The following is a 16,092-nucleotide window of genomic DNA, read 5'->3' as shown; positions in this document are numbered from 1 at the left end:
TCGATCTGGACATCAACAGAAGTATAGTGTCCAAATCAAAGGAAGTGATAAAGGTAAAGGTACCCCTGCCCGAATGGGCCAGTCTTGACAGACTCTAGGGTTGTGCGCCCATCTCACTCAAGAGGCCGGGGGCCAGCGCTGTCCGGAGACACTTCCGGGTCACGTGGCCAGCGTGACAAGCTGCATCTGGCGAGCCAGCGCAGCACACGGAACGCTGTTTACCTTCCCGCTAGTAAGCGGTCCCTATTTATCTACTTGCACCCGGGAGTGCTTTCGAACTGCTAGGTTGGCAGGCGCTGGGACCGAACAACGGGAGCGCACCCCGCCGCGGGGATTCGAACCGCCAACCTTTCGATCGGCAAGCCCTAGGCGCTGAGGCAAGTGATAGTATCATTCTATTCTGCCTTTGTCAGACCATACCTGGAGTCCTGGGCACAGTTCTGGCCACTGCAATTTAAGAAGGGCATTGGCAAGCTGGAATGTGTGCAATCGAGGGTCAACAAGATGTTCAAGGGTCTGGAAACCAAGCCTTATGAGGAAAGGTTGAGGGAGCTGAATATGTTTAGCCTGAAGAAGAGATGACTGAGGCGAGATATGATAGCCATCTTCAAACATCTAAAGGGCTGTCACGTGGAAGATGAAGCAAGTTGTTTTCTTCTGCTCCAGAGGCTAGGACCCAAACCAATGGCTTCAAGTTACAAGAAAGGGGGTTTCAACCATTAGAAAGCATTTACTGAAGGTAAGAGCTGTTTGACAGTGGAATGGATTCCCTTGGAAGGTGCTGGACTCTCTTTCACTGACTGCAAGTTTTTAAACAGAGCTTAAATCTGTCGTGGATGCTTTAGTTGTGACTCCTGCATTGCAGAGGGTTGGACTAGATGACCCTTGGGGTTCCTTCCAACTCTAAAATTCTATGATTTTCCGTTACTAGCAGAATGCAAAGTTTCCATGCACCGCCCCGCCGCTTTAAGTCATCCTTGCTCTTTTTTCTTCCTTCCCCTCTTTTCTTCTTGTCCCCCCCCCCCGCCTCTCTCTTTTTCACCCGCCCAGCCAAACTCACCAGGCTCCGACTGCGCCCTCTGATTGGCCGCCGTTGTTTTCGGGGGCGTGGCTACGCGTGGAATGCTGAGACTGAGCGTCCCAGAACCGGACGGTCCTGCTTCGGAGGCGGCCTGTTGATTGGCTCGTGACACTTACGGAAAGAGGGGAGAATGGAATGTTGGGGACTCTGAGCGTTCCAGAGATACTTTGTTGTTGTTTCATTCATTTTTTACGCAGCCGCGGATGCGAAAAGGGAAAGAAAGAAAAAAGTAGGGCGAGATTTTGCAGGCGCAAGTCGCCTACTCAGAAGTAGGCTCCATTAAATTCAATGGGACTTGCTTCCAGGGAAGGGTAGCGTTGCAGCCTCAACCTAGAGCCTTCTGCGGAGTCCCTTCTGGATTAAAAACAAGGGAAATCTTTGGAATTGCACTTTCTGCTGCGAGAGGATCCCAGGCGTCTCTTGGCGGGATCGACGGACCCGGGGACCCAGTTGGGACAGGAACCAGGAAAAGTCACGAGGAGGTACATTCATGTCTCTTGGCTCGATCGCGCTCTCCGTCTTGCACGACCGTAGGCGGGAGAGAAGCGCTGCATGGGGGTGGGGTCTGTGCGAAGGGTCTGTGTACTGTAGCGTCTTTCTACGGCGCTTGGAATTCACCGATCCTTTAAGTTCCACATACTTTGCAAAACTGTTGCGGTGCCGGCGCCGGACCTGAGAGCGAAGAGCCAGTGCGCTGTTGTAATCAGAAAGGGGCTCTTTTAAAATGCTATTTCCGCCCGTGGGAACGGCTTTCAAACTTCCGTCACGCCAACTCTCTGTGTCCGCTGGCAGTCGAAATATACATAAAGTGACGCTTTTCTTCTTTCAAGAATGTACTTGAAATGCACCTAAATGATCTCTTCGGCATGCCTCATGGGAAGCGATTTATAAATGAAATTAATATTATTATCATCCATAATGATGATGGTGGTTCTTACTTTGTTTTTAAATTATTTATTTATTTATTTATTTATTTATTTATTTAAGGGTGATTAGATTAAGGAACTCAATCCCACAGGAGACAGTGATGGCCACCAATTTGGGTGGCTTTAAAAGAGAATTGAGACAAACTCATGGAGGAGAGGGCTGCCAGATTATAGGAAGGGGATGAGATTCTGTAAAGTGGAGTGGTGTGTGTGTGTGTGTGTGTGTGTGTAGAACTTGTGACTTTCCAGATGTTGATGAACTCCGCCTCCCCTGAGCTCCATCCAGCCTGGCCAAAGGTCACGGTTAATGGGAGTGGTAGTCCCAGCAGCAGCAGCACATGGAAGCTTCCACAGCCCAGCTCTCTTAGGTTTGGGTGTGTATTTAGTGGCGATGGCAGGAATCCTTCAAAGCATGTAGCTGGTGCGTTAAGAAACAGTGAAACCAAGAAGTGCTCCTGTCAGTGTCGAAACAGCCAGGTGACTGTCAAATGTGAGTCAACAGCAGGAGGCTCTGAAAAGGAGGTGAGGCCAGTGAAACAGCTGAGGATCTTGACGCAACTCTACATTATTTGCTCTCACTGTAGCATGACAGTAAAGCCCTCTCTGTTGATGTCATAGAGAGGACTGATAAGGAACTTCTACACAGGGCCTGCTTGACCTTGTTTCTCATTCTGTAGCAATCCTGGGTCTTGACCCGTAGGTGGCAACTCTACCTATAACCATGCATTTCAAGCTGGCTGCTGACACTGTCCCCTCTGCTTCCTATATTTCATCTGTCACCCTTTCCCCCAGCCTACTAAAGCAGTGTTTCCCAACTGGTGTTCCGCGGCACACTAGTGTGCCGCGAGACGTTGCCTGGTGTGCCGTGGGAGGGAGGCGGGCGAGTCGGGCGGCGAGAGGCGGGGCGGCGGCGGCGAGGATCCGCGTCGAGCCGGGGGCGGCTCCGCGGTGATGGTGCCGAGGTTTCTCTCTCCATTCTCCCCTCTCACACACACACACACAGGAAATAACACAGGATCAGCTGACAGGACCCGGCCAATGGGGCGGCGGCGGGGCAGCGCGCACAAAAGGGAGGAGCGCGAAACGGCGGCGGCGCAGGGCGGGAGGGCGGCGCATTGCGCGTGCTCAAACCCGCCCTCCGAGGCTCAGAGGGGAGCTGGGCAAGCGCCTTCTTCAACCACGCGCTCGTTTAAAAGTTTCTCTTTCAAAAAGGAAACGTGGGTTTCTTCCACCCCATTGGCTGCGACTCCGCCCACTCCGTCCTCTTCCCCCTCGCCCGCCCGCGGCGCCTCGCTCCTCAGCCTCCGCCATGTACCGCTCGCTCCGCTCCCTCCAGCGCCTGAGTTGCGCCAGGGGCGCCGCCGTCCACGCGCGCCAGAGGGGCCCGCCGACCTGCAGCCGCCACGCGCAGCCACGGAGGATGGTGAGCGACGCCCCCCCGCTGCGCGCGCAATGGAGGGAGGGAGGGAGGCGCAAGGGCGTCAGAGGTGACCTTTGCCGGCCTCTTGCGGGACAGGCGCCTCCTGCGCGGCTGAGGGGCCCCTTCCCGCCTTTGTGGGCCTGACGCGGCCTCAGGGTTCCCTCCCTCTCTCCACATATATAAATTGGCTTTTATTATTAGCGCTTTCGCATTCCTTTTTCTCCCTCCCAGGAGCTCCGGTGGGGGGGGCGGGCGGGGCTCCCCGCCATTTACCCCCCACAACAACCCTGTGAGAGAGGCCGGGCTGAGAAGATTCCAACCCGCGTCCACCCCCGCTGCTTCCTTCAAGTGGCGTCCTGGGCGAGGACAACATTTGACGGCCCCTCCCTCAAATATCCCTCATTTTCGCAATAATTCATTTTGGTACAGCTGCTTTTTCCAACGGATCTGTTCAGTGTTGTTATTTGCGCCCCTCTGCCGCCAGCAGCGTCCCAAATCCAGCGCTGCTCCCCTCCTTAGGATGCCAAGCACTCTGAATTGGGAAGTGGCCCCCTTGGGAAGAGGGAGGCTTGCCTCCAAGTAAAGATGAATATGAAAGTACCTTGTTTTTAAGGGCCTGCGGTGGTGGTGGCTGTTTAACATCCAAGGCTCACAACACAAAAACACAAAACTACATTACATGGGACAGTGGTACCTCGGGTAACTGAGGCTTCAGGTTACAGACTCCACTAACCCAGAAATATTACCTTGGGTTAAGAACTTTGCTTCAGGATGAGAACAGAAATCGTGCTCCAGCATTCAATTTTTTTTATAATAATCTAAAAAAGTTAACTACAGCTTTGAAACTTCCCAGGAGAGGCCGCCCAGCGCGGGGCTCTCGCCGTCTGCCTGCCTGGCTGCCTGCGAGCTCGGCGGGCATCGCCTCCGTCCGCAGCGCCCGCCTCGCGGCTCTCATTCCCTGCCCCTGCCAAAGCTCACCCAGCCAAGCCGCGCTCTCCTTCCTGCCTCGCTTTGCTGCCTCCTCCCCCCCCCCACCCCCAAAGCTTGGAGGTTCCCCGGCGCCGGCCCGCAGGTTTGACCCCCTTCTCACACCTGTTCGCGCTCCTTGCACGGAATGGGGCGGATGGGGAGGAACGGGGCTCGCCGCTGCCTCCGCTCGCCCTCCCCCCCTCCGCCGGCGGTCCCGCGATTCTTGGCTTTTTGGCGGTTGGCACAGAAGGAAGGCAAGGGGGGGGATTGAAACTTACACTTTCGTGCGTCTCTCCCGGCGTGACGCTGCGCGCTGACGTCACGGGGCTGTGGTGTGCCTCGAGATTTTTTTCATGAAACAAGTGTGCCTTTGCCCAAAAAAGGTTGGGAAACACTGTACTAAAGCAAGAGGGACTTCACCGTCACCCACCCCACAAATGAGATTGGAGGCAGGTAAATGACAGGGACCACAATGGCTTTAAAAGAGGATTGGGCAAAGTTGGAAAAGGTTCAGAAAAGGGCAGCCAAAATGATCAATGGCATGGAGCAAGTTTCCTATGTAAATAGGTTGTGGCGTCTGGGACTTTTCAGCTTAAGAGCAAAGGCTTGCAAGAGGCAGCATGATAGAATTTTATAAAATTATGCATGGCATGGAGAAAGTGGATAGAGTAAAGTTTTTCCTCCCTTTCTCATAACACTGGAACTTGTGGGCATCGAATGAAGCTGCATGTTGGATGATTCAGGACCAATGAAAGAAAGGACTTGGTCACGCAGCACATAGTTAGATTAAGGAACTCGATCCCACAGGAGACAGTGATGGCCACCAATTTGGGTGGCTTTAAAAGAGAATTGAGACAAACTCATGGAGGAGAGGGCTGTCGGTGGCTATGATCTGCCTGCGCAAGTGGAGGCAGCAATGCTTCTGAATACCAGTTGCTGGAAGCCACAGGAGGGGGGAGAGCTCATGTGCTCCAATCCTGCTTGCTGGTTTCCCAAAGGCATCCGGTTGGCCACTGGGAGAACAGGATGCTGGACTAGATGGGTCATTGGCATGAACCAGAAGGTTCTTCTGGTGTTCTTCTGGACCCCTTTTCCTCTCCCCCCCCCCAATCTTCTTTTCTCTAGGCTAAACCAACCCTAGCAGAGTTGAGGCTGGGTGGAGAGGAGAGGAGGATGGAGGCAGCATAATAATCAGAGCCTTCTGTTGCTGCTGAAAATGAAGATTTGTTGTGGCAGGTTTTTCTCGTGGACTTGAGAGTCCACTTTGTCAGGTGTGTTTTGCTTTCCTTGGCATAGTGGTGGAGGAAGAATGGTACTGAACGCTGGCCAAATTGGCCAGGAAAGGTAAAGCTTAGTCTGCAGAGATCAAAGGTGGTTAAAGATAAGCACAGCAATGCAACCAGTTCATGCTCTGGTCTCTCTCTCTCTGCTCATGTGGGAGTGAGTCAGTGCTCACTCTTTTTAAAAATAAACAATTAGCCACCAATCAGGGTTTTCGGAACAACAGCAGCATTTGACACAGATGGATCTCACTAGGAAAATGGCTCCAGAGGGCTTAGGCCACAGACAGAGAAGGTTTTGTGCCACAGTCCCAGCCTATCACATCTGTGCAATCGTGAGGCAGGAGGTCTGGAGACAGCCTGCTCCCATTTGCTGTAAGCAGATGGGCACCAGTGGAGTAACTGTTTGGGGGCTCTGCAACCAGCCTGTCAGGCTCACCCTCCTGAGTACGACTCTGTTTCAGTCCTGTGCAACTTCCACAGAGTTTCTTCTGAAACCAGTGGCATCCCAGGCAACAGTTTACTCTCCCCAAAGGTGGCCAACACCAGATGCTATTAGTCATTGTCTCAACTGCCGCACAAGAAATGTTTGTGTCAGGGCCTCGCTTCTTGAGTCACCAGATCTCTATAAACCAATGCCCGGCCTCCCTTTCTTTGGAAGTAGCGTCTCCACTAGTTTCTACAAGTGAGACCCGCAACAAAATGTTGCAGCATGGAGCATGCTCTGTTCAGCATAACAACTATCTCCGTTCCCTGTCTTCCTCTCCTCCAACAGTCAAGGCAGCGTTTCATGGCCATTGAGCATGCTCAGTTGGAATGGCGTATCCTAAAATATAGGAAGCTACCTTATACTGAATCAGATCATTGAACTATCTAGCTTAGTACTGTCTGCACTGATAGGCAGCAGTTCCCCAGGGTTTCAGGCAGGAAACTTGCACTGCCTGGAGATGCCAGGGATTGAACCTGGGACCTCCTGCATTCAAAGCATATTCTCTACCACTGAGCTACGGCCCTTTCCTAACATTACTGGGATGAACACTAGGAGACTGTGCACCTTCTCATGTCCTAAGAGTAACTGCTATCAGTGGGAAGAATGCTTCCAATTTTGCTAAAACGGCAAATATTTTGTGTTCAGTTCTTGCGACAGGAAGGTATGTTTTACTCTTCAAGCATTTCAAAAGTTTTTGTTCCATGTGACAGGATAGCGGCCCATGGAAGCAAAGTTGTTTGAATCCCCACTCCATTGAAATCCATGTAACAAGGCTGCATGCTTACTTTGGGATATGCCCCATTGAGCTCAGTAGGGTTACCTTTAAGTCAGCATGCAATGGAATTGTACTATTAAAGTGCTTAGCTTTGGCAGCAGGGGGTTCAAGATGGAGCCCAGGGGGTTCAAGATGGAGTTGCAGCAGTTAAGACCCATGACTCCAACTAAGCCATACTACCAACTAAGTAGACCCACTGAAAATAGCCATGTCCATTGAGTTCAATGGGCCTACTCTGAGTAGGGCTATCAGTGGATACCATACCCAGTTTTTGTCTGTGTGTGCGTGTGCGTGTGTTAACTAAGGTTCTTGGAGCTTTAAATCACAGCTTCAGCCTTGACAAAGACTGTGCCTATCACCTAACAGCTGCAAATGATTGCTAAAAGCCAGTGCGAAGGAGCTAAACTTGCTCTCTGAACTGGTCAGCTGTCTGCTCTGAAAATTTGCTGAGTCACAATATTGTTTTGCTTCAGAGTTCAGATTCTTCTCATTCCGATCTTGTTCCTTTCTGCATCTGCATTATTTCCCAGCCTTGTTGTTGAATTTGTTCCAGATTTCCCCCCCCCCCCCTTTGAAACTGGCAATGGGTTGTTTTGTGAAGGCCAACAACCTCTCCATGTTTTGCTGTTATCCATGAACTGATCCTGCCGCCTTTCTGGGTGAATCACTTCAGTTCTACCTTTCACCCAGTTCTTTCCCCTAGAAATTGCACAACGTAGGACAGTCATGAATTTATTGGGTGCCTCCCAGTGGATTCCTTAACCAGGATCACTTCTGTCGCTGCAGGCTTTGAGATCAAATCACTTCTGAAGAGCTCTGCAATGGTTTCATTTTCATGTTATATTACACCTTTGTGAAACTATTTGGCTATTGTGGCTTCTAAAGAACTCTGGAAGCTATAAATGTTATTATTATTGTCATCTACATGTATTTGCCCCTTTTTACAAAAATAAAAGCCTCCAAGTGACTTAACAAGATGAAATACAGAAGACACCAGAAATGTTCATCTGATATAATATTAAAGAAAGCCCTTCCCATACCCACCTAAATATGAACCCTGCTGCAGGGGCCAGCTTGGTTACCAAAGGCCAAAAGTCAATGAAAAGTGCCTAAACACTGATAATGACGGTGGGGTTTTTCCTGTGGAGAGTGTTCCACAGATATAGCAGGCCACTGCTGAAAAGATCCCCTCCGTGGTGGATTAAGCCAGGAGAATTACAGATAACTAAATCCAGGGGCTTTTAGTGGGGGAAGTCAAAGGGATTAATTTTCCTTCATAATCTCTTCTGGAGTGGGGGGTGGAGATGGTCACTTCCTTACCATAAAATAATTAAGAGGTGGTCAAGTGGGTGCATCACTCTTCAAACATTTATACTCCAAGAAGCTCAGGGTGGCATATACAGTTATTTTTGTTTTATCCTCACAACAGCCCTGCAAGGTAGGGTAGTCAGAGAGAGAGAGAGAGACTGGCCCACTGTCACCCAGTGGGGCTTCATACCCGAGTGGGGTGGGGAGTTTGATGCTCATAAAACCATAGAAATGTAGAGCTGGAAGGGACCTGAAGGATCATCTAGTAGTCCCACCGCCTGCAATGCAGGAATCGCAATGAAAGCATCCATGGCAGATAGCTGCCCACTTCTTAAAAGCCTCCCATGAAGTCTTCAGGTTCCTAGCCCAGAGCTGAGTCTAACTTCTACGCCGAGACCATATAACACTGGTTTTAAAAGACCTACACTGGCTCCCAGTATGTTTCCGAGCACAATTCAAAGTGTTGGTGCTGACCTTTAAAGCCCTAAACGGCCTCGGTCCAGTATACCTGAAGGAGCGTCTCCACCTTCATCGTTCTGCCCGGACACTGAGGTCCAGCGCCGAGGGCCTTCTGCTGGTTCCCTCGCTACGAGAAGCCAAGTTACAGGGAACCAGGCAGAGGGCCTTCTCGGTAGTGGCACCCACCCTGTGGAATGCCCTCCCATCAGATGTCAAAGAGAAAGATAACTACCAAACTTTTAGAAGACATCTGAAGGCAGCCCTGGTTAGGGAAGCTTTTAATGTTTAATAGGTTATTGTATTTTAGTGTTTTGTTGGAAGCTGCTCAGAGTGGCTGGGGAAACCCAGCCAGATGGGCGGGGTATAAATAAATTATTATTATTATTATTATTATTATTATTATTATTATTATTACTACTACTACTACTACTACTACTCCACACTTATAGGTGACAAAACACGTGAGAGGAGAGTTTGTGTAAGCTTTCCAAACACTGGCTGGCTGGGGCCAGTGGATTAGGTGACCCCTTGGCCTGACCCAACAGAGCTGTTCTTTACATTTGTGGGGAAAAGGTTGGTTTTGATGGAACAGAGAAAGAGGGAGGTTTGCACCTCATTGCCACCCTGGTGTGGAGTTCCAGGTGGCTTAGAGCTTTCCTGCTAAGGACCCTTTTGCTTTTCATCCTTGGTCTGCACCAAGGGGTACAATTAATGCCGCCCTGTGCAAAGCTCGGGAACGTTTTGCATTACAAGACAGAAGTCCACAGAAGAGTCCTGTGAAACTAATCAGGCCCGTGGATTCTGTGATGAAAGGTTACTAGAGGCCTCCTGCCAAGAGCTCTCATGAAAACAACCTCTCACTAATAGCTATGAAAGGTTGGCTCCAACAGTCCTTTTTATATATATAATTGGAGTTTGCCGTTCTCTGCTGTGTGTTCCCACTTCAAATGGGCACCGAGATCAGAGGTACTGTAGTTTTTAGTTTTCTTTCCTTTTCATGCCTCTCCCTCCCCTCCTGTTCTGTAGTGTGCAAAAGTCATTATGTTCATAATAGCAGAAGCAAAGCGACTCTGCGGTGGCTTTTAGTTTTGTCTTTTAAATATAAAACGATCACGCTGGCTGATGGTGGGGCAGTCGGTCCTTCACTATTACAAACTGATCCTCAAAGCAACCCGGCAGTGCATTTGTTTCTTTTCTTTAAAAAAAATAAATGCTGAAGAAGCTTCCATGGTCCTTAAGCTGAACAGCTCTTATGCGCACTTATAAATCGCTGCTGTTTCTAATCACCTACAGTGAGCGCAAAATCGCCTCCAGGCGAAAAGGCTTTTTTTGTGAAATAAAAGTGGTTCTTAATCATAGAATTGTGGAGTCAGAAGGGACCCTGAGGATCACGTGGTCCAACCCCCTGCAATGCAGGGATCTTGGCATCAAGAAGGAATCTTCTTTCAGGCTGTTGGGGAAATAAAACATGGCCGTAAGTCGTGTGTGGGCTAGTAACTTTTGTAGGCTTAAGAAGAAGAGTTTGGATTTGATATCCCACTTTATCACTACCTGAAGGAGTCTCAGAGCGGCTCACAATCTCCTTTCCCTTCCTCCCCGACAACAAACACTCTGTGAGGTGAGTGGGGCTGAGAGACTTCAAAGAAATGTGGCTAGCCCAAGGTCACCCAGCAGCTGCATGTGGAGGAGCGGGGAAGCGAACCCGGTTCACCACATTACGAGTATACCGCTCTTAACCACTACACCACACTGGCTGATGGATCATCTCGTCTAGCATCCTGTTCTCACAGTGGCCAACCAGATGCCTGCGGGGAAATCCGCAAGGAGGATTCAAGTGCAAGAGCACCCTCCCCTCTGGCTGATTTCTGGGAACTGGTATTCAGCTTCCAACTGTGAAGACGGAGCTTAGTCATCATGGCTGGTAGCCATCCATAGCCCTCTCCTCCTCCATGAATTTGTCGAATCCTCTTTGAAAGCCATCCAAGTTGGCAGCCATCGCCGCCTCCTATGGGAGGGAGTTCCATAGTTTATGTGCTAGGCTTGTCTGGATGGGCTGCTGTTGCATAAGAGGTACGCAATAAACCTTCTTTGGAATAAATTGGCAGGTGGGTATAGGCCATATGGTTCTTGGGGAGCAATGATTTCCGCAGGTGAAATTAGACTGGGATAGACAGGGGTTGCCTCCTCCTATAGCACATGAGCACTGGGGACCATTTCAGGGAGCAATTGACTTTCTCTCTCTCCCTGTAGCAGGAGTGGGGGACCTGTGGCTCTTCAGGTGTTGCTGGACATCTCCCATCATCTCTGACAATTGGCCATTTGGGCTGGGGATGATGGGAGTTGAAGTCCAACAACATTCACTGTCCCTTCCTATAGCATGTTGCAGTCCACGGGGGCTGACTTCGTGGAGAGCCCCTGAGTTGGGTTAGGCTTTCTTTTTTGGCTCCTTCTTGGCTGTTCAGTTGGATCAAAATACGATTTTAGTTAATTTTTATAGAAAGTTTAACAAAGTGAAAAGAAACAACTGCCCCACCACCAGCTCACATTAATAATACAATGACCATCAATACACCCACCACAGTTTAGGCATGCGAGTCAAGATATGTCATCTAAATGTCCTGATAGATATCCAAGCCAAATCGACATTCACAAGAAATGAGTTCAAATGTGGCAAGGGCAGTGTGGTCCTCAAGATCATTGCGTAACAGATTGTGGGTGTTTCATTTTTTTTCCATGCTGGAAGAAAAAGGGAGCTCTGGAACAGTCATGAAACTTTCACAAAACGTAACATTAGCCTCCTATTTTAATTCCTGCGAATGTTGATGCAAACACAGTTTCACTGAGTTTTGTGAGCCCTGCTTGAGAAATGTAGGGGAAATCTCTTCCCATCGATAGTGACTGGTACATTCTTGAGCAGCATCTAACAGACTGCGTTGTCAACATGATCATTCTAGCGGTTTTTAAAACAATTGTCATTGCTAGCACTTTCTCCCTTGCTATTGTTTCCTCTCTACAAAGCTCTTGTGTGGTGTAGATGTTGCACATTTTGTGAAGGGAGGTGTCTTGGAAATTGAATTTTCAGGGTTATTTTTTATGCTTGTTTACAAAGTCATTGTAGAAAAGGAACCTGGCCATGGCATGACCTTCAGTGCTTTGGAGCTGTGTGTTCCTTGGTGAATGATCTCTTAGGTTACCCATTGTGTGTACGTGCAAGAAAAAGCATGTGCTCTCTGTGAACTTCATTTTATATGATGCATTTGGGAAATGACTCAGTTTCTTCATACATGTGGATGTTTGGCCTGCCACAAGGGTTGCAAAACCTTATTTGTTCAACACAAGGCAGAACAGTGTGGGTGCACCCTGCACTGCTCATGAACATTTGCGGAGATGTTGGGGGCCAAACAATATATTCACAAAACCATGCAGCTATGATCCTTCCTAGACTGTACCACTTCAGGCTGCTGCTTGGGGGACACATTTGAATCCTCCCTTTTGAAAGCAACTTTTTTTCTCCCACTAGAATAACGTGAAAACTAGAGTCTTCTTCCCTGACATGCTAGATTTCTATGTGCATGGTGTCCTTGACATGTGAGAATGGCCAAACATGTAAGACAGACACACACACACACACACACACACACACACACACACACATTCTGCAGTCATATAGTCCTGAAAGGATGGTACTTTCTGATAGTGATTACCATGTTTCGCTCGGTGTTTTGGTATCAGGTGTTTGTACATATGTGATCATGCAAGCATAGAATTATGATGGGGGTTGATGTAGACAAGTAATTCTGGTTTTGTCTTATTACATGGGCAAAGGAACTTTTTGGAGTCTTGTCATTTTGAATTCAGCCACTGGGATGTTAAGTGGGGGGGAGCATAAGGTCATGGCACTGACGAGGGAAGAGACTTAAGAATAGGCAGTAGCCAATCTAGTCCATCATGCTGTTTTCACTGGTTAACCAGTTGCCTCTTGGAAACCCACAAATGAACCTGGGCACAACTACATCTGAAGGCAGCCCTGTTTAGAGAAGTTTTTTATGACTGGTGTTTTAATGTATTTTTAATATTTTGTTGGAAGCCGCCCAGAGTGGCTGGGGAAACCCAGCCAGATGGGCAGGGTATAAATAATAATAATAATTATTATTATTATTATTATTATTATTATTATTATTATTATTAAGTTCTGCAGTTTCCAGCAACTGCCTCTGCCAGTGAAGGTAGAGCATAGCCATTGAGCTTAGTAGCCACTTATAGCCATATCTTCCTTTTGTATAATATTTAAAGCCATCCAAGTTGGTGGCCATCACTGCCTCTTGTGGTAGTGAATTCTATAGCCTAGCTATGCACCATGTGAAAACGTTTCTTTTGCCTGTCCTGAATTTTCCAACATTCAGCTTCATTAGATGTCCCCAAGTTCTCACATTATGAGAAGGGGATAAAAGCTTTTCTCTGTCCACTTTCTCTGCACCCTGCATCATTTTATATGCCTCTATCCTGTCGCCTCTTGCTTGCCTTTTCTCCAAAACATGGTTTCCCAAACTTGGGTCTCCAGCTGTTGTTGGACTACAACTCCCATCATCCCTAACTAGCAGGGCCGGTGGTCAGGGATGATGGGAATTGTAGTCCAGCTGGGGACCCAAATGTGGGGAACTCTACTCTAAACAAAAAAACAACCTTTCCTCCTAGGAGAGTTACTCCCACTCCCTTGATCCTTTTGGTCTCAGATTCAGCAGTCACAGCCTCTGTTTTCCTTCCTTGTTTCCAGGTGACCTGCCAAGATGGTAGACCATCTGGCCAACACTGAGATCAACAGCCAACGCATTGCGACTGTGGAGAGCTGCTTTGGAGCATCCGGCCAGCCGTTGGCCATACCTGGAAGGGTCCTCTTGGGCGAAGGGATTTTGACCAAAGAATGCCGGAAGAAAGCCAAACCGCGGATCTTCTTCCTGTTCAACGACATCCTTGTGTATGGAAGCATTGTGATCAACAGGAGGAAGTACAGCTCCCAACACATCATACCCCTTGACGAAGTCACCCTGGAGACTTTGCCGGATACCCTACAGATGAAGAACCGTTGGATGATCAAAACGGCCAAGAAGTCCTTCGTCGTTTCCGCCGCTTCCCTGACCGAGAGGAAAGAATGGATCAGCCACCTGGAGGAATGCATCCGCCACTTGCTGTCCAAGATGGGCCAGCAGCCCCCCACGGAACACGCCGCCCCCTGGATCCCAGACAAGGCCACCGACATCTGCATGCGCTGCACACAAACCAAGTTCTCCACTCTCACGCGCAGGCACCACTGTCGGAAGTGTGGCTTTGTGGTGTGCGGAGACTGCTCTCGGCAAAGGTTCCTGATGCCCCGGCTGTCCCCGAAGCCTTTAAGGGTGTGCAACCTTTGCTACAAACAGCTGGTGGCAGCGAAAAAGGAGAGCGAGGAACAATCGAAGGCAGCCCATTCTCCTCTGGTTGGCTATGAGCCTTCCAGCGGAGATGACAGCGACAGGTCCGACGAGGACAGAGTGGATCAGTGGTCAGCGGAGGCAGAGTTTTACACGTCCAACACAGCTTGGTCATCTTTCCATAGCTGACCCCTGCATGGCCTTGTTAATTTCAGGGGCCGCATGCTTATTTCTGAGGAATACAGGGAACACACACTTTCCAAAGTGCACTTTTCAGAGGAGTAGCTTTCATCGTGTCTTTTGGGTCCCATGTGTTTTCCTCCTCTGTGGTTAAGGAAGAAGATACTGAATCAAACTAAAATATGCAAGAGCCTGCTTGTCTCCTCTAAGGCCTGGCCTGCGCTATATATCTGAAGCAGTATCATTCCTCTTCAAGTAGTCATGGCTATGGGGAAGGGCTGTAGCTCAGCGGTAGAGCATCTGCCTTGTGTGCTGAAGGTCTCAGGTTCAATCCCCAATAGCATCTCCATCTAGGGCTAGGTGAGACTCCTGTCTGAAACTCTGGGAAGCCACTCAGTGCCAGTCAGTGGAGACCATTCTGAACTAGGTGGACCCAATGGTCTGATTCAGGAAGCTTCCTATGCTTCCCTTCATGAATCCTGGGAGCTGTCATTTGTTAAGTGTGCTGAGAGTTGTGAGGAGATCCCTTATTCCGTCCACAGAGCTACAGTTTCCAGAACAATCCGTTCCTCTTCCCAGGGAACTCTGGGAATTGTAGAGGTCTCTGCACCCTGAACAAACCACAGTTCCTAGGATTCTTTGTGGAAAGCCATGACTTTTAAAGTGGTATGATACTGCTTTAAATGTATAGTGCAGATGGGGCCTAACAGCGAGTTGTTTTTATTGGCAATTGAGGCAGAGCTGAATTGGACCCCCAACACATCAGGTGTTGAGCGTTGCTGAAAGTTTTGGTCCCTTTGATAGATTTGGGGGCACCTGAAATGTTGACTTTCAACTTGGGCATTTTGCAGGCTTGGGCATCAGAACGGCACCCACCCCAACTTGTGGTCTCTGTCTTTCTTACACCCAGGAGTCAAATTCTGGATCCATAAATCATAAGTTATGAAATCCAGAGGAAGATCCCCTTCACGGTTTTTAAACTGAAAGCACCATGCAGAAATTAATCAAGGGCTTATAATATGATTGTATATCAAGAATCTAGTCATATATATTTTTAGGCTCTTCACAGATGGGTGCACTTTTTTGAATCTGCTTGATGCAGAAGGAGGGTAGGACCTTCTTGACTGAGTAGGGATTGAAATGAACAGAAAAAGTTTTGGAGATGAGCATTTCGAAATGAAGGTTTTTGGAGCAGCTTTGTCATGTGAGCAGATGGCTTCTTAACGGTGGTATTGTATATATATGCAAGTGCTGGCTTGTGTGTGTGTGTGTGTGTGTGTGTGTGTGTGTGTGTACACACACACACACACACACACACACACACACACATATACGCACACTAGGTTTGGCTTTGTTTCCTGGCCCCAATTTTTTATTACTGTTGTTTTTATTATTCAAAACAACAAGAGGGACAAATGTTACAGTGCTTTGTTTGTGGGATGCAGAGGCCTTTTGCAACCAACTGTCATGTTTTCCATATGTGGTAAATCATACAAATAACTGAAAACACTATATATGTGAAACGCTAAAAATAGTTTGTAGACAAAAGGTGGTGGTGTGGCTTTTCCTGGAGGTGGGGGAAGGACCTGGTTGTTTCCGCCTGCAAAGTTTTTTAAAGACTCTGCACTTAACAGTTGCTCCCACCTGATGCAACACCAGTCATTGACAGCAGAAAAGCCTTGTTAATGTTAATTTAAAAGAAAATAACTCATTCCTTACTCCAGTAGAATGTAGGTTAACTCTTTTCTGACGGCGACCGTTAGACAGCAGCAACTTGGTTGCCACGACAAATGTTA

General features: G+C 48.6%; 1 protein-coding gene across 2 annotated transcripts; it reads left to right on the top strand.

The window, feature by feature from the left end:
• The first annotated feature begins 1,095 nt into the window (after positions 1–1,095).
• PLEKHF1 (pleckstrin homology and FYVE domain containing 1) lies at positions 1,096–15,492 on the top strand. Of its 2 annotated transcripts, none has more exons than XM_028740264.2 (2): positions 1,096–1,563; positions 13,483–15,492. In XM_028740264.2, exon 2 carries the CDS (start codon positions 13,496–13,498, stop codon positions 14,303–14,305), a length of 810 nt encoding a protein of 269 aa, XP_028596097.2. In that variant the 5' UTR covers positions 1,096–1,563; positions 13,483–13,495; the 3' UTR covers positions 14,306–15,492. The 2 variants fall into 2 exon arrangements, with proteins under 2 accessions (XP_028596097.2, XP_077787633.1); XM_077931507.1 differs by lacking the exon at positions 1,096–1,563 and adding an exon at positions 2,269–2,529.
• Positions 15,493–16,092: the final 600 nt, after the last annotated feature.

Source organism: Podarcis muralis, chromosome 7, assembly GCF_964188315.1.
Source record: "Podarcis muralis chromosome 7, rPodMur119.hap1.1, whole genome shotgun sequence".
NCBI lineage: Eukaryota > Metazoa > Chordata > Lepidosauria > Squamata > Lacertidae > Podarcis > Podarcis muralis.
This window is presented reverse-complemented; position numbering and strand designations above follow the sequence as displayed.